Source organism: Setaria viridis, chromosome 7, assembly GCF_005286985.2.
Source record: "Setaria viridis chromosome 7, Setaria_viridis_v4.0, whole genome shotgun sequence".
Lineage (NCBI taxonomy): Eukaryota > Viridiplantae > Streptophyta > Magnoliopsida > Poales > Poaceae > Setaria > Setaria viridis.
Genome location: NC_048269.2, coordinates 23382764 through 23407377, shown reverse-complemented (window position 1 = coordinate 23407377; position 24614 = coordinate 23382764). Strand labels below are relative to the sequence as shown.

Here is a 24614-nt window from a genome sequence, read left to right as displayed (position 1 = left end):
AGCCTAGTCCGAGCCGGAGCCGAGCAACGATCGCTGCGCGCTCCGGCGGCGGCGAGACCACGGCACCACCGCGGCGTAGGAGCCGCCACGCCGGGTCGTATACTCGTATCGCGCGGAAAACTGCTCCCTAATCATTCCCGACGCAGCGGTTTCTTGCGCCGCCGCCTCCGACGGTCTCGTGAGTCGTGAGGACCCAGGACCGAGGGAGCGCATTCACGGGCGCAGTGCTGGATCTGAAGAGGAGTTTACGAATCGGAGGGCCGAGCCAGCCGTCTGGGGGGATGGGAAGGCTGGTTGTCGCAGCGACAGTGGCCGGGTGGGCGATCCCGATCGCGGCTTTGGTGAACTCCGTCGTGCCAGAGCCCTACATGGTGAGTTCCTTCTCTTCCCAGGATGCTATTGCTACGCTTGTTGAGGAGAGATTTTGATATTTGACATTACAATTCGTGAGTGTTGAGTGTGTTTCTATTCTATGGAATGCTATTTATCTGGTTTCGATGGCCTATTGAGGATGCAAGCAAAAAATTGAGTGAACTAGTAGCCAAATGACTGGCTATGCATTCTGTGCTTTGGGAAATAATTTCACCCACCAAGTAATCGGACGGTATACCTATTTCATAGATCTCGCCATCTCGGGTCGAGCTAATTTCGTTCCATGAATGATGCAAAGACACTTTGGTGTTTGATGTATGTTTGTAATTTTATACAAGTAAATACAAATTTGAGCATTTACACAAATGATCCATATTTTTTTTTCCATGCAGAAACACGAGTAAATATTGCATGCATCACAAGTCATCTTTTCATAAGTCATGGCTTTCTAGAAAATGGAATTCTCAATATTTTTATAAGTCGAACAAGCAGATGGGGTTTTGGGGTATCTATATATTTGTTACAAACTACTTGGGGGAATGGGTAATTCGTTCCATGTTGTTATACATTGATTCAGCAATGTAGAAAAAACAAATACTTTTGAGTAAACCATAAAAATACAATTAGTGACATGCTAACTCATGCCTTCTGTTTAGGATGAGATCTTCCATGTTCCCCAAGCACAGCAGTATTGCCGTGGAGATTTCTTGACGTGGGATCCCATGATCACTACCCCTCCTGGCCTGTGAGTTTTGACAATTCCTCATTGCTTCAAGCTCAAATTACCTCATGATGGATTGTTGTTACAATTTTGCAGGTATTATGTTTCACTAGCATATGTTGCTTCTTTCTTTCCTGTTGCCTGGATGTTTCGTCTAGCAGAAACATTTGATGTTATTTGCTCCACAGCAGCTCTCAGATCAACTAATGTTGTCATGGCAATGGTCTGCGCTGTTCTTTTTCATGACCTGCTTTTGTGCATTCGGCCAGGAATTGGAGAGAGGAAGGCAACTATCTATGCTATTCTTGTAGCGTTGTATCCTGTTCACTGGTTCTTCACCTTTCTTTATTACACTGATGTCGCATCATTAGCTGCAGTTCTTGCAATGTACCTGTTCTGCTTGAAGAAACAGTTCTGGATCAGTGCAACGGTGAGTGCTCAAACAATGCTTTATAGAATTCAGTGAGAAAAGTTGACACCTTCTGCTAAATATATATGCTATTGTTGGATTCACATATAAGCTTATTAGGATCCATGATTTTGTTTGAGACTCCACATCATCCTCTATAGACTAACCATTTTAATCGTAGTTATTTGCTGTAGAGGATGGATGCCTTGTAATATTGATTTTGGGGGTTTTCCCCCTGTGTATCTTGCCTCAGTCAAGGGAGCATGTACTGCTAGATTGTTAAATTATAGATTGCAGAGTAGGAACATGCAATCAGGGTTATGATGTTTGTCATAAATTTGTTGACGATCATCAACTTAAATGAATTTCGTTTGTACTGCAGTTTGGTGCTTTTTCAATACTTTTTCGTCAGACAAATGTAATATGGATTATATTTTTTGCTGCCAACGGAGCTATCTCATATATACAAGATTTGTATCCCAAGGACAATGTTTCTCAAGAGAACATTGAAGCAACACATCAGTCAAACAAAGTAGTGTCTGGCAGGGGTAACAAAACTGCTGCTCAAGGTTTGAGAAGGCGGCGAATTAATAGTCCCATAAGTAAGAAGCTGGTTATTTCTGAATCTAGTCACCTCTACAGCAGTGAGTGCTCTTCTCCTTTAATTAAGAAATTCGCATTTACAGCTACTGAGATTCTGGTTTTTATATTACGTGCAATAATTTGATGCCATATATTTAATTTATGACTCATGAGTAATGTTCAGGTCTTGCAGAGGAATTACGGGACATCTGCTTGAAGTTATGGAATTCGAAGTGTGAAGTTTTGATTGCCTTTGCGCCATTTGCAGTTGTCATGATGGCATTTGTTGCATTCATAATTTGGAATGGTGGTATTGTACTAGGTAATTTTATCTCTCCTTGCTCCTACTTTTAAGTGATTCAAAAAGGCTTTAGCTGTTTGTTTTGTAAAAGGTTGAAAATTGCTAAAAGCACTCCCTTGCTTTGAGTGATGCAGGTGCTAAGGAAGCTCATGTTGTTTCACCCCACTTTGCACAGTTTCTGTACTTCGGTCTAGTTTCAGCCGCTGCCCTCCTACCATGGCATTTCTCTCCCAGACGAGTATTGGACCTGTTCCACTTGTCTGGAAAGAATAAAACATGTAGTTTTCTGGCAGTATTGATGGGTCTTGGTTTAAGCTTCGTTGCTGTACATTTCTTCAGGTTTGTTACCTAGGCACTTCCTTCATGTTGGTTTTTTTATCCAAGTATGAGAACTGGCACAAAGACTTCCTGCTGAACCTTTACACGCTTACCATTGCTGTCTCATTATTTTGTTGAAACCATAATGAAGCCAAAAGGAAAGTAGCAAAACAGTTTGACTGTCATAATGCTTTATTTTAAGCGTGGAACAAGATTTGTGGTGAAATATATGCCACAATAATCTTGATCAGCTCACTTTTCTCTTTTAGTCAGACAACAATGTCCTTTTCTTCTCTATGTTCTGTTTGTTTTCCCAACTTAGGAACCCATCTTTTGATGCAGCATTGCTCATCCATATCTTCTTGCTGACAATAGACACTATACCTTCTACATTTGGAGGAAGGTTATCCAAGTTAACTGGTTGATGAAATACATGTTGATCCCACTATATGTGTACTCATGGTTCTCAATCATCAACATCTTAGGTAGGTCTCTTTACTTATATAAGTAGGGAAGCTAACTACTTTCGTATATTATAATGAACTGTATCTTCTGATTTGTCTTGTCTTACAGGGAAATCGCAGACGAGGGTTTGGGTGCTATCATTTGTTCTGTCAGTTATGCTAGTTCTCGTACCTGCCCCGTTGGTTGAATTCAGATATTATACAATTCCATTTGTCATAATGGTTCTTCATTTTCCAGTAATTGGCAACCGCAAATTGCTTGCTCTGGGGTTACTCTATGCGGTTGCTGACGTGTTTACTCTGGTGATGTTTCTGTTCCGACCATTCAATTGGGAACATGAGCCTGGGACACAAAGGTTTATGTGGTAGATTAGAATAAAGCACATGAATGGAGCAAGCTTCATTTTACCATAATCTCGACTCGAACTTCTAACATAACAGTTAAGCATACATCTGTCCGGCCTATTTGGGTCATTGAGTGAATCTATCGGGAGATACCAAAACAAAGTGCTGTTTCTTTTTCATGTCAGCTTTTGTATGTACCCTAGGCGTTCTGACGAGGAGGAAGCTTTGCACAATGATAGATGGTTTTAGCTACTGGCTGTCTAGTTGAGAGGATTTTGTCCTAATGAGGGGCTGTAATTGATGGAATGTTTGTACTGCTAACCGATACCATTTGGGACCTTTGTATTTGTGATTGTTTCAGCATTTGTTTCGAATTTGGATTCTGGCTCCATCCAAATGTGTCCTATTTATCACGTTGGTTGTATATGTTGGCTGCATCATTTGGAATTTGGATTCCATTATAGAATCTATAGACATTCCAAAGAAGCGTTTCAGATTTGCCTACAAGGTGACACGAATGAGTGAATGACTAATGAGGAACTATAACTTCCAGCTTGTTTTATATCTAGCCGTATCCAGGAGAAGTTAGTAATTCTTATTTCATTCGTACTCCAAAAGTGCACGTATTAATAGTGAGTCCAAGAGCCACAACACAGAAGCTTTCCTTGAGGATGCAGATTACTGAACAGATTAAGTTGATTAATGGGCTTAGGGCTATACAGGGAAATCATCAATCGCAGGCCACTCGCCGCTGTACGGCACATTGATCTCTTAAACATGGAGCCCGATATACAACATACAACAATGCAACCCTGTACAAATCCCAGTACTTTCACAAATCACAAATTTTGGATTATTTTTGTGTGGAATCTTTGGTCTTCACCAGCCACCAGGAACTGATCTATATCCCAAGCAAAAAGAGCAAGCAGGATCATATGGTTTAAGAACTCAGAGAGTCAATTCTGCTATTCTCTGCATTTTTGTATAATCCCTTCTTATCTTCCACAGCCTCTCCACGACTTCTTTCATGTGTGGTCTGTCTTCACGGGTAGGAGCAACACACTGGAACGCCACATCGAAGATTCTGTTCAGTATATCCTCGTTTACTACTTCAGTTAGCATCGGATCCAGTATGTCCCTAATATTGCCTCTGTTGTATTTATTGAAAGCCTGCATCAACAATAGTCTGAGTCTCAGATATCTTAAACACTAGAATACAGTTGACAACAGAAAAGGCCCACTTAACAACTACTACTAGCAAATCCAATGTATTGGTGTTTTCATCAGTTAACTCTTTAGAGTACATTTATACTGATTTAACCAATGAAAACTAGCTTCGTGTTTGGTTTACATTGTGACAAAATTACCAATTTGCTGGTCAAGAAACGAAGCGATGCTGTAATGCATGCACACCACCTTAATGCATCAATGAAAAAACACACACACATGAGGAAGAGGTGTATGAAAAACTACCCCCCCCCCCCCCCACCCCCCCCCCCCCCCAAAAAAAAAAAAAAAAAAACACCACACCCACAGAACAATGAGCTCATATTTATCTCTTCAACTCTATAATATACTTGTTTCATTCTATTAGTACTAATTTGTTTGCAATGACTTCTAACTGGCACATAGACCTATGTCTCTTGGAGATATCACTTTAAAGCAACTGAAAGGACCTTTTCCCTCACCCAAAATACTGGCAACCGGTTAGGTATCCCACATACCCAATTCATAGGCAACACTAATGGGAATCTGACAAAAATACATCAGCAAAAACATCAAAGATTGAATTGGTACCAGGACAAGGGTAGGCTAGTGAATACATACCCATCTTACTGTAATCCTTTCTGTTGCACCCCTCCTCACCTCAATAGGACGACGGCCTGAAAGAATTTCTAGGAGCAAAATACCATAAGAGAACACATCACTCTTGATTGTAAGATGGTTTGTCCTCAGATACTCTGGATCTACATAGCCAGCCGTTCCTCTCACGTCAGTCTGAATCTGTGACTGCCCTGGCTCAGTAGGACCTGTTCTTGCAAATCCAAAGTCGGCTACTTTGGCCCTGAAGCCTTCTGTGAGTAGAATGTTCGATGACTTCACATCCCTGTGTATTATGGGCTTCTCTGAAGGCAAAAGAGAATGGCAGGAAACTATGAGTTAATAAACATATGCAGGTGGTCAATAGGAATGAACAAAACAGAATCTTCCTGTTATCTGGATGCATACAGCATCAACACTAAAATACTAAAGCACATAAATCTGTTACAATCATTTTTTATTGAAGAGAGTTACAATTTCACATATTCATGATGTTAGTTCATATGTGGTATTACGTCGAAGATTAAAATAGTTTGATCAAACAAAAACGCGGTCGCAAGTCACAACTTCCTGTGGCCTATTTGGATTGGGTGGTTTTGCTCTAACAATTTCAGGTTTAGTTCAAATTCTGAACTAACTCTTAAGGAATTGTATCCTAATCAACCTATCCAAACAGGCATTAGTAGCAAAAGGAAAATATTCTCTAAAAAAAATGCCCTAGGAATGATGGTTCACTGTGTTTCCTTACTGCAGCTGTGAAGTAGTACAAGTGCATGAGTTGGATCGGAAAAAAAGGCAGAAGAACATTTAGGTAGTATTTAACTGAATTGCCTGATGCTTAACAAATGGACATATGTAGTCTAAGTGTACCTGCATAGAGATGTAAATAAGTTAATCCATGGGCAACATCTATAGCTATTTCAAGCCGCTGATTAAATCCCAAAACTAGACCATGTTGACCTGAAAGATGATTTCAAATATCAGATCAAGCATTTTTGGAAGGAATACAACAAACTATCAATCCGGTTTGCAGCTTACCATCCAAATGCTCCCTAAGAGTGCCATTTGATACGTACTCAGTTATGATAATCCGTTCATTGGCTTTGTCAATATAGCCAAGCAACTGGACCAAGTTCCTATGTTCAATAGTTTTTAGCAACGTGACTTCGTTGCTAAACTCAGCACGTAAAGAAACAAAATGTTCCTGCAAAATGAATCATATAAAAACCACAGTTCATGCTGCAAACAATGGCTTGGAGTAATAAAATTCTCAATGCAAAAAGAAACTTATGAACAAGCATATAGAAAAATACAGAGCAGCACATAACAATATCCTATTGCTGGAAAAGAATGGAATATGAGTGCATAGTTCATCGATCATCACCCATCTACTGTTCTTTTGGTCTATAAATATGGTTCACTTAATGGCTCTACCATCTACCTAGGAAACATGCGGACTAAAGTTAAATTATTGTAGCAAGGAAAGTTGCTAGTATAGTTGCCCGTTGCCGGACAAAATAAGTTACCTTTTTTGCCCTTTTAATAGCTATGACACGTCCATCTCGCAGCTCCGCTCTGTAGACCTTTCCAAAATAGCCTTCGCCAATCATCAAGGTCGGTGAGAAGTTGTGTGTCAGTTTAACAACATGTTCAAGACTGAGGTTTAAAGGCTCGTTTCTACTTGGAGGCGAAGACAATGAAAATCTAGATGGACTTGCAGGTACTCGAAGCGGGCTTCCAGGAATTCTATCAGAAATTGACCTCATTTCAGAAGAACTCACTGAAAAAATAAAAGCAATATGTCACAACCGATGGCAATTGTTTTGTACCACCAGAAATTACAAGCATGTCTCTTGTTTGCTAGTATCAACTTCATCCAACAAACAGGTTAGACATGCTTTGCTGTGCCTAGAGGTTTCATCACGATCACCCAGATGTCATTTTAACTTACAGGAATTGGAATGTCCTGCAAGAACATGGTCTTCACTTCCATCTTTCCTTTTTGAGCCAAAACAGGGGCAGAGGGACTCAAAACACACAAGAAACATTCCTGCAGTTGTAGCAACTACCATAGCGCTACCTGTCTTCAATCCTCGTACAAAGTGCAGCAGTGTGCTTCATTTGTCCTCCTTTCCTTCTAGTAGGTTCAATCAAAACTGAAAAAAACAATAAAGCATTCAGTTTAGCAACTTGGAATGAATGAGAAATATAATTAGCTACTGTAGTACAATATGAGCTGGCACTTGATATGCTTATATCATCAAAGCATTCACAATACATGCATTCGGTTAGGAAACAAAAATGCTTATTTTCCATTTTCGTGGCACAAGCCTCGACCATGCATTTATTGTACAATACAACTAGAGGTGCTCTACATGTTCAAAGGCTCAAAGCAACTACTCCCTCCGTTGCAAATTGTAGGTCGTTTTAGCTTTTTTACTTCATAGATATTATTATGCATCTAGATATAGTGTATGTCTAGGTGCATAATAATATCTACGAACTTAGAAATGTCGTTTAATTTGGAACGGAGGGAGTAAATAAGGAAAGTGAGAAAAATATCTCGTTTCTGCCGATACCGTGCAAGTGTGCGAGGTCTATAATTGGTACAGTCCAAACAGTAAGTACTCGGACTTTACCAGGACCAAATCATTGCAGCATAGGCAGGCAAATAGGACGGATACATCAAACTGGCAAAGAAGAGAAAAAAAATTATCCATATCTGTCAGATGACAGTTGATCATGCACCAGCACAAGAAGTTATGAGAAAAGGAAGCACAGGCCTCAAATGGCATACAGTACCAATTACCAAACATGGTATCCCTTGCTAATTAGAGCAAAACTGTAGCTCCAAGCATTTCAAAAAGGGTAGGGAAAAAAGCAGCTTCACTGCTTCAGGAATCAGTAGGTCAAGCCCCCCACCCCCCACCCCCCGATCAATTGCTGTCAGCGATGCCATAAAGGTAACCTATGCTGCTAGTCTGCAATCCACCGAAAAACAGGCCAGACAGCAATCTGACCTGATCAGACCGCAACCAATCGCGGGAACACGCCAGCTGGGAGCCGAGTCCTGGAACTCTGGGAGCTCCAAGAATGTTACGCGACAACTCACCGCCTCGCCGGGGAGAAGAGAACTCGAGCGCCGCCACGCCGCAGCCGGCCGGCCGATGCTCCCGTCCCGCCGCCCCGGCTAGCGCCCACCTAAACCGGACAGGGCACGACGACTCCACGGGGAAACACTTGGACGGAAATGGCGAAGAAGGGTTCCGCTCTCTCTCTCTCTCTCTCTCTCTCTCTCTCTCTCTCTCTCTCTCTCTCTCAGGAATTCCCTTTTGATCTGATGGGATCTTGGCCCCTTGCTGGCGTGGAAACCGTGTGCCAGGACCGGGCCGGAGGCGGAGGAAGACAGGAAGGAGTGAGGCGGGGTCGCTCTAGAGTCGAGACCGACGACCGGGAGGGGAGACTGGTAAACGACGCCGACGCGCGGGATATTGTAACCGGGGGCGGCTTGCTGCCATGTGGGTCCTGGGCCCGCGCGCCGGTGACCGGGGCGGTGGGTTGGTGCGGCGCTGACGGGTGGGGTCCCGAACGCGGGTTTTCGGAAGTGACGAGGAAGGCTGGCTGGGCTCGGGGATTGTGTTGGATTGGGTCAACTCTGGAGACATTTCTCGGTCAGTTCAGCAGCTCAACGGCGGCTTCATCAGAACAAATGCTCCGCCAACGGCTCGTTACATTCATCGCCCCTGGCGCTGTTTTAGTTGTTCGTCATGGTTGCATATTTATATATGAGATAAATTACAAGAGTGTGGTTGCGGCGGGGGCGGCGGGCGGAGGACGGGGTCGGCGGCGGGGGGGTGTGGCGGGGCTGGGTGAGAATTTTGTTTGTATTTTTTTTAAGTTTTTAATACCTTTAGTGTCGGTTATTTCAACCGGTACTAAAGTACCCCTTTAGTACTGAATTGCCAGTACCGGTTAGTACCGGTTGGGAAGTACCGTTTTAGAGGAGGTTCCCAACCGGTACTTAGGACCATTTTCCCTAGTAGTATTTGTTTTTTTTCTTTCTGGCTATAGGTTCTCGTTCTATTTAGATAATGGGGCATAAAGGACATGTTGATTTCACTTTACACTAGCAGCATGCTTGGTGCTGATCGAGGAAAATGATAGGTGATCCTCTTAGGAAATTCTTGTATTTTATACTCCCTCCATCTATTTTTATAAGGTATAGTATGATTTGGCATGGTCTTTCAAATAACACTTTGACCATTTATTTATCTTATATTATATTACTTATGGTTATAAACTTATAATTATGGTAAAATATATTTGATCATGAATCCAACTATATAAAGTTTACATTATAAAAATAAAAAATTAGTAGTCAAATTATTAGTCAAAGATTACAATATAAAGTTTGAATCTAATAAATTCGGAGTCGTCGACTAATAATTAGTAGTCAAACAACGACACCGACCTTTTGGAGCGTAGTGCCACCTCGGAGAGGTTGATGCACTCAGCATGTTGTTGATGCGATCGAGCCCCGCGATTAGATCGGAGGGTGTGGGTGGGCGGGTTGCCGCGAGGATTCATGGGACTCTCTCTGAGAGAGAGATCGCTGACCTGGTAAGCGGCGTGATGATTCTCGGGTGAACATTTTGCTCCGTCGAAACAGATCCGACGGATGCCGAGCTGGCGGCGGACGCCGAGTCGGCGAAAGAGGCAGTGGAGTCGGAGTCCACCGACATGCTCCCGAAGTGGAGCTGGATCGGATGGGCGAGAAAGTCCTTCATGTTTTCGGGGAAGATGACACCCGGGCGGGATGCCATCAAGTTCGCTAGGAGGATTTGACAACCACCCCTACCTAGCACGCCAACTGTCGGATTTAGTGACCGACAGTCCACCAGGGTGTTATCCAGGTGGTAGATTTGTAGGCGGGGGAGATCGCGAGACCTATAACTCGAATGGTAACATAGGGGCGCAAGGTTTAGATAGGTTCAAGCCTTCGGAGAGTAATACCTTGCGTCCTGTGTTCTAGTGGATTGTATTGCTGATCGCAGAGGCGAAGAGTTAACATAAGATGGGATGAGTCACCCTCGGGAGACACCCTTTGGCCGCCTTATATAGGCTTATGACATAGGGCTACAATCGGATAGGATCTAGTTGTTACATGGAAAGCAATCTAAGTCAGTTTACAATAAATATCCCGACAAGTATCTCGTGATATTCAAGAAAAATCCGTTTGCCCAGCTTACGAATTTATACTCCACGTATCTCCATGCCTTGACCCGATCGGCATGGTCGGGTAATCCGACTTGTGAGAGCTGATAAGTTCCTGGGGACCCGTGGATACCACTTTGCAGATTCGTGACTATTTCTCTCTTCCGGAAAAAAAACGTACACTCAAAATCTACACACAGACCATGCCGATATGGCAGTATGCCAATGTACCGTACGTGTAGTACGCTGCGGGCGTACAGCGTGCAGGCCGCAGGACTGCGGGCGTACAGCGTGCAGGCCGCAGGACGGCGGGAGGCCACAGTACCCGTACGCTACAACCAATTTTTTAAAAAATCGTAACTGAACGAGTAAAACTGCGGGGGCCACGTGTAGGCCACAGGACGGACCAGCGGCCACGGGCCCACAAATACCGGCAGCGCAACCCGGGAGTGGTTGGAGCCGTGCCGCCGTGCGCCCGGCCCGGGTGCTTCTCCTCCTTTGCCTTATCCGCTCCGCTCCCCTGTGGCGTGGCCCCCATCTCCTCATCTCTATCGGCCACCAACCCGAAATCCAGCGCCAGTCACTGACAGGTGGCCAACATACCTCATGCCCCGCATGTCAGTGGATGATTTACTAACAGCGGACGTACGGCGCAGCCCGGCCTCGCGACACGTGGAACTCACCCGCTGCTTCGGCTCTCGCTTTAACCATTTCTTCTCCGCCTCTCCCTCCTCGCCTTGGTGTCCCTGTCGCCTCTTCCCTTCTCTCTCGCGGGTTCGTTTTAGTTTAGATGCGATGATGATTCGAGGCGCAGAGCTTATTTTAACCTTAATCCGGGGCTAAACCCTGGCCCGGCGGCTCAGCGGCTTCTCGGTGAGAATCCCGTATCCGATGGGGTAGATTTGATCTCTTGCTTGTTAATTTGGGCGATTTTTCGGCGGTTGTTGATCCGCCGCAGCGCTCGCGAATTTCCCTCTTGGTTTGGTGATCATGGGCTCTCGCGGGATTTATGCTTTGCTCCCTGCGTAGGTGATGTCTGATTTTACTGTGGTAGGATCATTTTTTTTTCTTTTGAGTTTGATTGCATTTGGGACTGGCAGGTGTCATTGTTAGTCGCTCAATTGCGTGCACATCTGCACCCGGAATTGAGTAATTGGGGGGTTTCAGTATTGCTTGCAAACATAGTCTAGCTATTGCTTGTGAGCTTGTTTACTGCAGTGAGAGTGAAAAATCTGAAAACCGTACAATGTTTTGATGGTACTTTCAGGATGGAGACGAAGAAAGTGAAGTCTGTCGCTGGTCGTAATCACGCGGGGGAATGGATGATAAGGTCGTAAAAAATCACACAGGCATCAGCCTGAAGCCATACTGTTGTGTCTTCTTTTGAGCCCATCGAGGGTCAGGGGGTGATTGGTTTGCGTTCAGTGCACGCCGCGCACGCCGTCGCCATGGGCAGCGCCTGCTCGAGGAAAAGGGGCCAGCTGGTCCACGAGGATGATCTCTACAGCGCCAGGTTCTCCAAGAGCGGCAGCTTCAAGTGGCTGCTGCACACGCTGCCCCGCAGCAACTCTGCTGATGTGCACAGGAGAGGGCAGGGGCCAGCGCCGGGCCGGTGCCCGTCGCTTATGGAGCTGTGCGTGGCCAAAGTCCGCGAGGTGATTTTACTGCCTTCTGTTTGCTGTTTGCTGAAGGAGTGCTTGTTCTTGGCTGAATTGATGGGGATAATTGCAGGACATGAATAGGTACTCTGATTTCTCCCAGCTGCCCAGGGATCTTAGTCAGCAGATATTCAATGAGCTGGTGGAGTCCGGATACCTCACGGAGGCATCGCTTGGGGCTTTCCATGATTGTGATTTGCAGGTGATGATTCTGTTCTTGTTTGGCACGCCATTCTGGGTGAACTTAAACGCATGGAATCTTACACTTTTGTGTGGAAATTTAAGGAATATTATCCAGGATGAGGCGAAAACTTAGTGTCTGAGGGGCTAAATCCCTTGCGTCTTTGGTGGTTCCTAGAATTAGCGAGTAGTCCCTTAGCTCTAATCGCCTGGACTGGGTGGTCTGCTTGCTCCAGGAAAATAAATTTGCTTAACTTGTGCATGTAATCTCTTCTTTTTATTAATATAATAATATATGCCGGCAATGGTCCTGGTCTTTCCAAAAAAAACAACTCTGCCTTTCCTGTGGAATCTGAACAAGGTGCTTACTATTAGGGAACGAAAAAAAGGCATGTTACCAGGTCTTGATGTCTAGTTGTTTACTGTTCTGTAGGGGCCTGCATAACCTAGTCCTAAGCTTACTGATGGTACTTCGAACAGGACCTAACTTGGCTCATCTTCTTGTAACAGGATATTTGTCTGGGAGAATACCCTGGAGTGACTGATGCTTGGATGGAAGTAGTGGCTTCTCAAGGGCAGTCCTTGCTATCTGTTGACATCTCTTGCTCAGATGTGACTGATAGTGGATTGAATCTTCTTAAAGATTGCTCAAGCATGCAAAGTTTGGCATGTGATTACTGTGATCGAATCTCAGAACATGGACTTAAAACATTATCAGGTCAGTGTTATGCTGATAGCACAACAGCTGAGTTTGCTGCCAACTGTATGATATACTGGTATCATCCTCTTTCAGTATTAGATATCCTCTGAGCTGTTATTCTGCCTCGATAACCTCCTAACATTGCAGGCTTTTCAAACTTGACATCACTGAGCATTAAGAAATGTGCGGCTGTTACTGCTGAAGGAGCAAAAGCCTTTGCAAACTTAGTTAATTTGGTAAACTTAGACCTTGAGCGATGCCCAAAGATTCATGGTGGGCTTGTGCACTTGAAAGGTATCCTTTTCTCTCTAAGCTCGTTATTTATGAATTATGAGCAGACTGCCACCTTATTTACTGCAAGTTTGGAAGACTTTGCGCGCCTATAACCATTTGTTACAAAGACAACTGAATAGCTGTGAGCCTTTTGGTGTGCCAACATGCCTAATGCTTATCTTTGCATATTGTAAAGCAAAAGAGAACTAGCATGCATCTATGATGTGAATTCCAATTAAATTCCACTGGATGGTTAACAGACTTTGTGTCGCAGGCTTGAAAAAACTGGAAAAACTGAATATGAGATACTGTAATTGCATCACGGATTCAGATATGAAATATTTGTCAGGTAGCACCTCTCCTTAACTGACTGTTGTGAAGTGTAGATCAGTATATGGTACTTACAATGATCTCCAAGGCTAACAAACACCATTTTCCTCCTGCAGATCTCACAAATTTGAGAGAGCTACAACTGTCTTCCTGCAAAATCTCTGATTTTGGTGTTTCTTATCTGAGAGGTAACTCCAAGGAACACAAATAAGTTCCTTCCTTTTATTCACTACAATGTTTGGTTCTTGTTTTGCTTTAGTTTATTTTACCGTATAAAGTTGCATGCCCTTGTGTAGTTGTATTTATATTTTTTTCTTTGACTAACTCATTGCTTTTAGTATATTGCTTTCTTTGACCTACATGATGTTTCATTTGAAGTTAGCTCATGTTTTATATTGCTTGCTCATTTGATTCAGGTCTACACAAGCTAGCTCATCTAAACCTGGAGGGCTGTGCAGTCACTGCAGCTTGTTTGGAGGTTATATCAGGTTTTATATCTTTCCCTAGGCATAGTGTGCTATCAATTGTCACTTCCGTCTTCCGTGAATTATCTTGTATTTAGTCTTGAGAAATCCTTGTAGGTGTTCCTGCCTATGAAAATGTGCAAGCATCACTGATAACACAGTTGTCATTACATATGTTACGATAAGGGTCAGAATAAGAGTGCTTGTATCAGTAGACAACTAGATAACCTGAGACTGCTTTCAGCTACAATAGAACAGGTTACCGCTACATATACAGTAAAACAGTAACAGAATATGCTGCGGTGTGGCAAACACAATTCATTTTGTAGTTAGTTTCAAAAGTAATTGGTTGACTGGAGGAGGCATTTGTTTTGACAAAGGGTGTTTTCCTTTACGAAGCCTAACCATGGCATGTAGCTGTTAGACTACTCCCTAATTTTTTAATACATCTAATCCCCTCACTCTTCCCTACATGTACACATTTGCTGATTGACTCTACAGTAATATCCATTTAGACTGTTGCATAAACAGCTACTAGTCAAGCACTTGGATACCAAAACTTTACTAAGAGACTTAAGAGTCATGCTGTCGCAGGATTGGCTTCGTTGGTCTTGTTGAATTTAAGTCGGTGTGGCATATGTGATGAAGGCTGTGAGAATTTGGAAGGTAACCATGATGTGGATTACTGAACTTTTGGCAAACTCAATTATCTTTTATAGGGAAGTGGTTCATCACTTTTCTTGGCTATATTAATAATTATACTGTAGGTTATCAATATATATCTCACTGCACCTAATATCTTGTTAAACATATGTGCTTGGACCAGTTTTGCTGCAAGCTGGCTGCGTATGCAACCTCATTCCATATCCTTTAAGGCCACGACTTTTGTTTAGCTCATTGATGGTGCTGCTTTGCAGGTCTTGTCAAATTGAAGGCTCTAAATTTAGGGTTCAACCACATTACAGATGCCTGTTTAATTCATTTAAAAGGTATATATTGTTTCATTTTTTATCTTTAAATTGATTCACCTTAGGATTTATATGTAAGTAACAATTATGTTTGCACATTTCTTGGTAAAGCATTTTAATGTGGTATTCCATAAAACATGATCAATATCATATAAGAAAAATAACCAGAGCTATCCTTATAAATCAGTGTTCACTGTTTCTTCCATGCACAAGTAATGCTGATAAGATGAAAGCAGATGCAAGCCTGGAAGGCATCAAGGAAGGTGTTGTAATCTTTGGCATGATATTTTTTGCACGTGCTATAAACCTATAAGTGCAGCATTTACTGGAATCATGGAAGCACACAATTCTTATATTGATCCTTCATTCCTTCTAGAAGTTCATCAGAATTATAATGTCACTGTGTATCAATTAATGCATAAACTGCTTTTTTTCTGATGCGCTTCTTTGCTTTCAGATTTGATCAACTTGGAGTGCTTGAACTTGGACTCATGCAAGATTGGTGATGAGGGCCTATTTCACCTGAAAGGTGAGGTTTCAATGCCTTGGTATTTGGTAAATTCTACATTATGCTGGCAATTGTTAATTATTTTATGGTTACCTGGTATTTTATTAAGAAAAGGTTAAGACAAAAGATACTGAATAATTAGACTCTTATAGTAAGACGTAAGTCATAGCTTACCATTTGTGAAATGGCATATGCTGTTGCTTTTAAATTTTATTTTTGTTTATCATCCTTGGTTGTCTGCTGCAATCCCCTATATGTTCTTTTTTTTCATTGTTTGCTATGGAGTACTACATTATCCATTTTGAGTTTTTTTTTTGTTGTTGCTAAGCATCTGTTGGTCTAATCTTTGCATCTTGATGTGCTGTAGGCCTCGTGCAGCTAAAAAGCCTGGAGCTTTCAGACACTGAAGTTGGGAGCAACGGACTTCGTCATCTCTCTGGTTTGTTTAACCCTGCACAAATGCTAGCAGTATTTGCAGTTGATGTTTTTTTTTCTTTTCTTTTTTATATCCACCCTAGAACAGTTCAGATTCCGTGTTGGCTTGTTAACTTACACTGCTGGTTCTGCAGCCTTTTATAAAATTAACCTGTGTTCTCAGTAGATGCTTCTTACCCATACACTTCATGAATTCTGACTTTAAGTTGTTACACTAGGATGATTTTAAATTGTTACAATATATTGTAGTTTATGTTTGTTTCAAAAACAGTTCTTAATGTTGTTCTTTTTCTGCAGGTCTACGTAATTTGCAGAGCATCAATCTCTCTTTTACCTTGGTTACTGACATTGGTCTGAAGAAGATTTCTGGCTTGAGTTCACTGAAGTCTCTTAATCTTGACAATCGCCAAATCACAGATACTGGTTTAGCAGCTCTTACAAGTATGCTTCTCACATTAGTTGGATGTAGTATGATTGTTTTATTTGAACAGAAGCATCTTATCACCTACAAGGACTTTCCTTGACAGAAAAATGTTTTTGACAGCTATATTAATTTTGCATCATGTTATCATCTCTCTGATTAGCTTATTTTCACTTCTGACGATGATGATTGTTTCACATGTAAATTGTATTATAGTATGGGCTTCCCAGTGTCAGTACGCAATGTTTTGCATTGTTATAGACTTTAGATTACCTGATCATATCATGGCATTAGCTAAAATCATTTGGTTAATGCAGGTCTCACTGGACTGACACACCTTGACCTCTTTGGAGCTCGCATAACTGATGCTGGCACAAATTGCTTCAGATGTAAGTGCACATACTCAAAAGATGATGCATGTGGAGTACTTACTATGTTGGTGCTGAAAAATGCAACAGCTTGCTTGGTGCGATACTATCTTGCTAGGGGAGGTGTTTCATTTCTTTGCAACCATCTTACAGGAGTGTTGCATTCATTTATGCCAGCGAATATTCTTCCATTTGTAAATAAGGAATCTCACCGCATGTTGAACATCACACCGCTGTTTCAGTTTTCAAGAACCTCCAGTCCCTGGAGGTCTGTGGTGGGCTGATCACGGACGCTGGCGTGAAGAACATCAAGGACCTGAAAGCTCTGACGTTGCTGAACCTATCTCAAAACGGCAACCTCACGGACAAAACCCTGGAGCTGATCTCCGGTACATGTTCTTTCAACACGCGTTTATCAGTACGCTGCCTGTTCTCGTCTTACGGTTTCGTCTGGCCACAGGCCTGACCGCGCTGGTGTCGCTGAACGTGTCCAATTCCCGAGTGTCCAACTCGGGCCTCCACCACCTGAAGCCGCTGCAGAACCTGCGCTCCCTGTCCCTGGAGTCCTGCCGGGTGACGCCGACCGAGATCAAGAAGCTCCGGCTGGCCGCCCTCCCCAACCTGATCAGCGTGCGCCCGGAGTGATGCGGCCGGCCGGCCGGCACTCTTGCAGCAGCGACCTGAAACTGTAAGCAAATGGTGCCTGACTAGGGCAGGCCGACCTGTACATATTATTTTTTTTTGTCTTTTGAACTGTTGTACATATTTTTGCCAGGACAAGCTTGAGCAGTCTGTAAATAGGTCTTTTGTCGTGTCGGTGTGCCTGACGGGCGCCGGGCTACTGCGTCCGTGTACCCCCGTTCCCCACGAATGCTGTGATGGGATTGGGAAGGAACAATTGTAAATATGCCGTGCTCCCTATCCGTGTGGGTGCCGCTGTGTAAATAGAATTGGCGCACTGCTAGATACGGAGTAACTCCTACCTTTGGTTGGTCGTAAATTGATATCGTGGTAGTCCTCAATAGGATAATAGGCTTTATGCCAGTTTTGATGTGATGACTTCCGCGAGGAAATTGGTGCCCCCTTCTGCAGCCTCGCCGTCTCCGTCTCCATGTCAGTTTTTCCACTGATTTCCAGTGTTCTTGGCACTTCAAACCGTTTCCAGGCCAGAAACTTTTCTTTTACCTATGCTTCCACAGATTTTTTGGTTAAACGTTAGCAGTTCGTCAGTTCCACTTATTTTCACTTCCATTGAATTAGAAACATGACGGCTGCAAGCTTTTCTTTCTGGAAAACAACGCTAAGTTTGCTTGAAAAGAGAACTGGAAACTTCCTTTTTCCTACGGGCATAAACTTTTGAGGTCGTCGATGGTGGAAAACAGAAGGCTAAATTTGCTTGAAAAGAAAACTTGAGAGTTCTTTTTTTTTCCACGGGCATAAACTTTTGATGTCTTCCGACTAAAAATACGGCTAAATGGAACACAGTTGACAATGTTTCAAATGTTTAAGGTCGTCATATGGGGTTTAATTTACATGAGGTGAGAATAACCAACGTACTCTCTCCGTCCTAGGACTACACAAAAGAAAAGACACTATTTACAGTTACAGCTGCTAGGCAAGCTTCGGCCACCCGGCGATATTTACAGCAAAATCGGTTCCACGGTCAGCTGCAGTCCGCTACTTGGTGGTTATCTTCTGCACCTAAACATCGGTGAAAATAGTCAGTACAGGATATCATAACAGAACAGTAGAACAAGCTTTTTCACATACTTGCCACGAGATGACAATCAAAGGCACATGACATTTACATCAAGGATCATAGGGGGACCCAATCAGAACACCATCTGTCGAAGTGAAGAAGACTTCCTACCACCGAACCAGCAAGACAAGAACCCTAAAGGACCTGGTATTGTTGGTTGACGAATATCAGTTTCTCGTCTTTGTAACGCTCTTAAGAACTCTTCCGAGCTCAGGTTCCCATCCTGATTTGTGTCGAACACATGGAAAATGATGTCCACCACTCTATCAGTTAAGTCGACCCCGCAAACCTACAAGCAAACCAAAATGAAAAATTAGACAGCTAGAACATCAGTTAGCGGCTCAGTCACCAAGAGAGATGCTGATCATTTGTCAAGTACGTCAAAACTGACTTCTGATTGTTTGATCAGATAGCCCAAAAGTTCACTGTCTCAACACTAAAATTTGCGATTACAAAATAATATTAACAAGCATGCCAAACTTTGTTAAAAAAAATCTTACGTGTTGAGCCGCGCGTTTTAGATCCTGCTTTGTCAACAACCCGTTCACTTTCCCATATGCGAAGATGGCCATCGACAGTGGCTCCAATCTTCGGCGCAAATCAGCAAATGCCTTAAACTCCTGAAGTGGCAGATAAGCATCCATGAGAACAATAAGAGAAATAACCTCAGTAGAATAGTATTCATGAGACCAAGAAGGCAAATCAAACCTCAAAGGAGATGCGCATGTCCTTCAGATCAGGATCATTGACCAAATCATCAACTCTATCAAGCAGCATGTTTATGTGATTCATGTCAGCAGAAGCAACCATGGACAATGCAAAATCCTTTGCTGGTATTGTGTTCGATGACTTGACATCGTAATGACTGAACTCAAGACGAATAATCTGCAAGAAAATGAACAGATAGAATGTTAAATACAAATAGCTTGAAATAGTCAGAAGTGAACTGTGCGTCTGTGCCGAATGCAAAAAAAGTGTGCTATTCTAAGAACTTCAGCCAAGCTAGGAAATATTGCGATAGTCTACTTTGCCTACTTAAAAGGGATAAAGTTCAGAAAACTTTATCTTAACCTACTTAAAAGAAAATTTCAGACTTCAATAGAAATTATTGAGGCAATGAATAAAGAGGAAAAACCCTTCTTTTCCTGCAAGAGTGAACTACAATTTGCAAGCAGGCATATATCTATACATATGCTGTGAAAAGTAGGTGCTGGATAAAGATATAAATGCATTTTCCTTCCAGGTCAAGTCAGGAGGCAATATTTGTGGACAAGTCATCATGTGTTGACTAAAAGAATGAAAGCAGCAAATCACCTCGTCATGCAATTCCTTCAAAAATTTTGAAAACTTATCATAGTGTAGAGGTTCATTCCCATCATTACCAAAGAAGAACTCAACCACACCACCATTTTCCACAGGCTGGCCAACTTTAAGTCCAATACGTAAGCCATCCTTATGGGTTGCTCCTTGTCTATTAAAAGACCGCATCAGTGACATTATTTTCTTAAATTCTTCTCTGTCGATCACCCTGAAAAAAAAGTGACATGTCCCAGATGAGAACAGCAAATTTACAGTGAGAAGATGGCCAAAATTTATCCATACCCTTCTTTTATCATCAACTAAGAAGTCAGATGATTGAACATGCCCATAAAGAGCAGGTCCTTTTCTGGGCGAGATAAATTAACTGCAGGCAATGATCACAGGTAAACAATAATATAGCACAAAACAAGACTATTTAAATATATTCTTGTCCATGCATGAATACAAGAGAAACTAAAGGGAAAACGTACCTTTAGCAGCTTTACTAAACAACATACGTATTACACAGGAAAAGGGAATTTCAAACTGGAGTGGACTAGACTTGACATAAGTTCAATTTTCTCTCAACGAATCAGATTCTTGTTTATTTGTCAAACACAAATAGTACTGAACAAATTGATAACTAAGAAACAGCTACACTGCAGGTATATTACAGCAGGAACATAATATCAAAACCAAGTGCAGTGGTAGGATAAGAACTCACCCACTGTGGTCGACGTCAAACATTTTGAAAGCCACACTGAAATTTGACTCAGGAATGCTGAGCAATGTCACAAAAAAGATGTACCTGTCAAGACACCACAGGCAATTTAGAAACTAATAATATACCTGTCTAACGATGCATCATACAGCAAATGGCTATGGCTTGCACCATGATTTGCAATATATGCATCATACCTATAGCATCGCGTCATGATTATTGATATACATACTACTTCGTTTATCCTGAACAGGTGCTATATAAACACCTATAGATTTTCAAGGTTTCCTTACAACAAACTGGTGACAACATTTATGCAGGAGTCCAAGTGTCACAAGTTCAATATTACGAATACAGTGATTGATACAACATTTTTTCTAAAGTTCATTCCACTTACTCGGCAAAGGAGATGAGGCCATCGCCATTTGTGTCGAACAACATGAAGAATTTCGATGGAGCACAATGCAACTCTCCAGGGCTCCGTTCCCCCCTTAATCGCCCTTCGCGGACTACAGTTGACTCTGATGGAGGGAAAACAGGGACTACTGCCCTCATCAAGTCAGCAGGCAACATGCAAACTTCCCCTTCTGGTTTCCTCACAGACGCAAAGTACTCAAAGATCTACTCAGAAATATTCCATGGTTAGAAATTTGGTATGCCAACTTACTAGATCAAATTACCACGAACTGACATTAATGCAGAATTTCATACATTACCTTTTCAGGTGGGCTGAGAAGCCGTATCCTCTTCTCGTAGTTAAAGAACACCCTTCTGCGGAATGAGTCTGTAGGACGAGCAGATTGAAGATAAGACAACATGATATGATTTTGATCAGATCAACACACCACTCACATTTGCTTAGCTTGACAAACATTTAAGCAACACTACACACATTTAGCAGCGCACCATTACGTGCTGTTGATCAAAAGGCAGAAATCGTAACGGACTTTCCTGTACGGTGCCGCCGCGTCACCTAGTTTGGAATCTAGCGACCAATTGGCTTGTCACTTATCTAGCTGGATCGCTACAGGGGTACAGCCAGGACAGGACCGTACTGCTCGCAACTCAAGCAGGACGTGCAAACAGGCGATGGAAAGCAGCGACACCCCTTGCGGCCTTGCGGGGAGACGACCTGGCACGGCTTTGTAGCTTTATACAGCGCAAAGCTCCGAAAAATCGTAACGAAAAGCAATAAGCCTTGCCACACCAACACGAAACAATAGCGGCGGCGCCGCCGTGGCAGCAAAAACCGCAAAAACGAACGCGCGAGTCCATCAATGAAACCCCTCATCAAGCACGGACACAGAGAAGATCGCGCGCCGCGAGGAAGCAAGCGGGGAGGACCGGACGCTCACCTGCGAACAGGAACCGACCCTTCTCCCCCCTCGCCTCCGCGGCGCCGGCGCCGGCGCCGGCGACCGAGATCTGGCCGCCGGCCTCGGTCTCGCCGGAGTCGGCGAGCGAGGGCGGCTTCAGCCACAGCCCGAGCCCGGACCCGGCCACCGCCACGGCGGCGGCGACGATCGCGGCCTCGCGCCCGGCTCCCGCCCCCACCCCGGTCCCGGTCCCCGCGGCGCTGGATAAGAGCCGCGCCGGCGGCGGAGGCGGTGACCTCAGCCGCCCGGCGGCGGATCGGAGGAGGCGGGCCGCGCGGGGCAGGGGAGCCATGGCCGCCGGTCGGTCGGTCGGATCAAGCAGGTCTACGCGCGGCGCCGCGGCGCGGCGAACGGTAGCTGCGGATAGGAACGAGGTGGTTGCGGGACGGGAGGAAGACGACGACTAGCCTCTGGGGGTCTGGACTGGACAGAGAGGGGGAGGAGGAGGCGGCGATGCGTAGGTGTGCAGAGCAGAGGGGAAGGGGAGAAAAGACGAGGGGGGACTGGGGACTGGGGAGGCGCGGCGGCAAGTGGGAGGGGCAGGGGCGGGTGGTGGGCAGGTGGGGGACGCGTCGCCGCTGTGGCGGGGCCGCCTTTTATGGGGCGAAGCGGTGACTGGACGTTCTCCCGGGTGCATTTGCTACGGCCACCAAAAGCGAAGATCGTGCGTGTACAGCGGCACCACCATGGTGTGCGCCAGTGCGTGTGTAAAGTATCGGTTATCACCCTTTTTTTCCTCCGGTCAGAAGTGTCTGGTAGGAGTACGTGTACAAGGCTGGTAGTTTTATAGAGTTTTCATGCACATTAAATACGGTGACACATAGCATATGTGATGACATGACATGGTAGTTATGAAGTGAGAGGGAAGGAGTTTCATCATGATGAAACTGTGTATACACTGTTTCCAAGACTATGAAACACATTGAAACTTGCATTGGGCTATAGAGTTTCATTTCATCGAACCATATCCAATCACGTGCCTCACAATTAAATGTCATGGACATCCTATGAAATCGTGAAATGAAACTGTGCACTGAGACTCCCTATTTTATTCATGAGAATACACCTCATGGGATGATGTGGCATCTTTGGAAATAGTGCAATGAAACCTTGCACTGGGACTAGCCTAAGGCTACGAAGATTAATTTGTTTTTTTATTTCAAATAATATTAGTTAGTTTTTAATTATTATTTTTTTGCAAAATGCAAGCTTACTTTCGCTAGTACATAGTGCAGGAGTGGATCTCCTTGCACATGCTGTTCTTGAAGAACATGAGTTAGCACATCATGATCTCTAACACAACGCCTGATGGAACCCCATGGAGCTCACCAGTGAAAGTTTTGACGTCTCGGATTGGCAACGCGTGACAACAACTCTTGAATAACGTGTATTACCATCAGGGCTGATTGTATCCACCTCAGCTTAAAGGAGGAGAAAAAGATTTGTCTGGTGCTGGAAGATAAGACGAAACTGACCGTGAGCGTTCAGTGCGATTCCACCGCCGAACCGCTCGCGTTCTGATAAGATAAGCGTTCCGGTGGGCGGGTAGAGTCAAACCGGAGAGATAAGCCAGCGGAGTAGAGTAGGACCCACGTAAGACTTTGGCTTTGGAGTTTGGAGTCGGAACTGTTGCACGAAAAGACTCAAAGACCGGAAGCGGCAAATTTGCTGCTGGATCCTAGAAATTTTTGGATTTGGCCACAGGACATTGTTCATTTGTGTCTTTGCTGGAATACACTGTTCCTTCGGAGGACACCACATTGAATAAAATATTAATTTTCTGCTTAGAGGAGAGAGAAAGGGGGTTAAAATTCCAATTTGCCCTCGGTTCAAGTGAGGTCCACAACTTGCCGGAATGGCATGAACCAAGCGAGCGCGGGGAGGAAGGGATGCGTCGGCGAGCTGCCAGTCTCCGACGCCACCGTTGCCGTTGCACCGTACGGGTCATGCCCCTCTCCCTGCGCCGCCACCTCCATTCTTAGCTCGAAGTCTCGAACGAGAGGGTGCCAAACTGGCAGCGAGCCAACGAAGCCCCTAGCGGTATCCCTGTCCCCGTCGGCGCGCCACGAGAGTTCCTCTGCACCGGTTGATGCTAACATTGCACATGAAGCAGTCGTTAGTGCTGGCCTCACCAAAGTCCACGCAGACCATGACGCATGCAATCCCTGTGGTCGGCGCGACGCCGGCCGGCCTTAGGTGCCGCGGAAGGCGTGCGGGCAGCAGCAGACTCGCCCTGTCCAGGAACTCCGAGAGCACGACAGATCACGCGGCGCGCTTCACGCCACCACGTCGCAAGCTGCAGCAGCTAGAGGGGCGTTTGGTTGCCTACATCAGCCTCAGTCGGCTCTGCCGGTGCAAGATTTTCTGTTTGTTTGATTTGTGTATCTACTTGGTCAGGCATCACGCATGCAAGATTCCCTCCGGCACCACGCATGCAAGATTCCCTCCGCAGCTAGGCTCGGCACCACGCATGCAAGATTCCCTCCGCAGCTAGGCTCAGCCGGTGCGAGGAAATCAGCCGTCAAGGTGATGTATCATAATGTGATGTATGGAAGCTATTGCAACAATGACGTCAAGGTCACTGTATTTCGTCAACATTTGAGCCAT

General features: G+C 44.2%; 4 protein-coding genes across 12 annotated transcripts; 2 read left to right on the top strand and 2 right to left on the bottom strand.

Annotated features, from left to right (window-relative positions):
- The first annotated feature begins 14 nt into the window (after positions 1-14).
- Positions 15-3903, top strand: LOC117865864 (dol-P-Glc:Glc(2)Man(9)GlcNAc(2)-PP-Dol alpha-1,2-glucosyltransferase). 4 transcript variants are annotated; one of them, XM_034750117.2, is made up of 8 exons: positions 15-371; positions 1029-1117; positions 1190-1523; positions 1885-2146; positions 2278-2406; positions 2520-2724; positions 3046-3188; positions 3277-3903. In XM_034750117.2, exons 1-8 carry the CDS (start codon positions 282-284, stop codon positions 3534-3536), a joined length of 1512 nt encoding a protein of 503 aa, XP_034606008.1. In that variant the 5' UTR covers positions 15-281; the 3' UTR covers positions 3537-3903. The 4 variants fall into 4 exon arrangements, with proteins under 4 accessions (XP_034606008.1, XP_034606009.1, XP_034606007.1 ...); XM_034750118.2 differs by having other exon boundaries at positions 17-371; positions 2269-2406; positions 3079-3188; XM_034750116.2 differs by having other exon boundaries at positions 19-371; positions 2269-2406.
- Positions 3904-4190: 287 nt separating this feature from the next.
- LOC117865865 (calmodulin-binding receptor-like cytoplasmic kinase 3) lies at positions 4191-8770 on the bottom strand. Of its 2 annotated transcripts, none has more exons than XM_034750122.2 (7): positions 8354-8770; positions 7285-7489; positions 6860-7113; positions 6372-6537; positions 6204-6293; positions 5340-5638; positions 4191-4682 (listed from the first exon to the last, which is right to left on the bottom strand). In XM_034750122.2, exons 2-7 carry the CDS (start codon positions 7403-7405, stop codon positions 4461-4463), a joined length of 1152 nt encoding a protein of 383 aa, XP_034606013.1. In that variant the 5' UTR covers positions 7406-7489; positions 8354-8770; the 3' UTR covers positions 4191-4460. The 2 variants fall into 2 exon arrangements, with proteins under 2 accessions (XP_034606013.1, XP_034606012.1); XM_034750121.2 differs by having other exon boundaries at positions 8446-8769.
- Positions 8771-11259: 2489 nt separating this feature from the next.
- Positions 11260-17816, top strand: LOC117865873 (uncharacterized). 2 transcript variants are annotated; one of them, XM_034750132.2, is made up of 16 exons: positions 11260-11420; positions 11815-12202; positions 12279-12407; positions 12896-13103; positions 13233-13379; positions 13633-13707; positions 13805-13876; positions 14105-14176; positions 14747-14818; positions 15070-15141; positions 15578-15649; positions 15996-16067; positions 16361-16504; positions 16802-16873; positions 17095-17241; positions 17313-17816. In XM_034750132.2, exons 2-16 carry the CDS (start codon positions 11996-11998, stop codon positions 17495-17497), a joined length of 1746 nt encoding a protein of 581 aa, XP_034606023.1. In that variant the 5' UTR covers positions 11260-11420; positions 11815-11995; the 3' UTR covers positions 17498-17816. The 2 variants fall into 2 exon arrangements, with proteins under 2 accessions (XP_034606023.1, XP_034606024.1); XM_034750133.2 differs by lacking the exon at positions 11260-11420 and adding an exon at positions 11455-11576.
- Positions 17817-18337: 521 nt separating this feature from the next.
- Positions 18338-22549, bottom strand: LOC117865874 (calcium uptake protein, mitochondrial). 4 transcript variants are annotated; one of them, XR_004642662.2, is made up of 9 exons: positions 21987-22548; positions 21348-21415; positions 21029-21252; positions 20635-20718; positions 19926-20139; positions 19320-19496; positions 19112-19231; positions 18623-18900; positions 18338-18553 (listed from the first exon to the last, which is right to left on the bottom strand). XR_004642662.2 is itself a non-coding variant. In XM_034750135.2 (9 exons), the coding sequence occupies exons 1-8, from the start codon at positions 22297-22299 to the stop codon at positions 18685-18687; spliced, it is 1416 nt and encodes a 471-aa protein (XP_034606026.1). In that variant the 5' UTR covers positions 22300-22549; the 3' UTR covers positions 18338-18553; positions 18661-18684. The 4 variants fall into 4 exon arrangements, 2 of the variants coding, with proteins under 2 accessions (XP_034606026.1, XP_034606025.1); XR_004642663.2 differs by having other exon boundaries at positions 18627-18900; XM_034750135.2 differs by having other exon boundaries at positions 18661-18900; positions 21987-22549.
- Positions 22550-24614: the final 2065 nt, after the last annotated feature.

Coding starts and splice junctions, on each gene's coding strand:
- LOC117865864 (XM_034750116.2), top strand. CDS start 282: ATGGGAAGGCTGGTTGTCGCAGCGACAGTGGCCGGGTGGGCGATCCCG. Junction 1,118..1,189: donor ATCACTACCCCTCCTGGCCT/GTGAGTTTTGAC, acceptor ACAATTTTGCAG/GTATTATGTTTCACTAGCAT. Junction 2,407..2,519: donor GAATGGTGGTATTGTACTAG/GTAATTTTATCT, acceptor TGAGTGATGCAG/GTGCTAAGGAAGCTCATGTT.
- LOC117865865 (XM_034750122.2), bottom strand. CDS start 7,405: ATGGTAGTTGCTACAACTGCAGGAATGTTTCTTGTGTGTTTTGAGTCC. Junction 5,639..6,203: donor TTATTTACATCTCTATGCAG/GTACACTTAGAC, acceptor TTTTGCCTTCAG/AGAAGCCCATAATACACAGG. Junction 4,683..5,339: donor AAAGGATTACAGTAAGATGG/GTATGTATTCAC, acceptor TTGTTGATGCAG/GCTTTCAATAAATACAACAG.
- LOC117865873 (XM_034750132.2), top strand. CDS start 11,996: ATGGGCAGCGCCTGCTCGAGGAAAAGGGGCCAGCTGGTCCACGAGGAT. Junction 13,380..13,632: donor TGGGCTTGTGCACTTGAAAG/GTATCCTTTTCT, acceptor TTTGTGTCGCAG/GCTTGAAAAAACTGGAAAAA. Junction 16,068..16,360: donor CGGACTTCGTCATCTCTCTG/GTTTGTTTAACC, acceptor CTTTTTCTGCAG/GTCTACGTAATTTGCAGAGC.
- LOC117865874 (XM_034750135.2), bottom strand. CDS start 22,299: ATGGCTCCCCTGCCCCGCGCGGCCCGCCTCCTCCGATCCGCCGCCGGG. Junction 19,232..19,319: donor ACATGCGCATCTCCTTTGAG/GTTTGATTTGCC, acceptor CTGCCACTTCAG/GAGTTTAAGGCATTTGCTGA. Junction 18,901..19,111: donor TAAAACGCGCGGCTCAACAC/GTAAGATTTTTT, acceptor GTTTGCTTGTAG/GTTTGCGGGGTCGACTTAAC.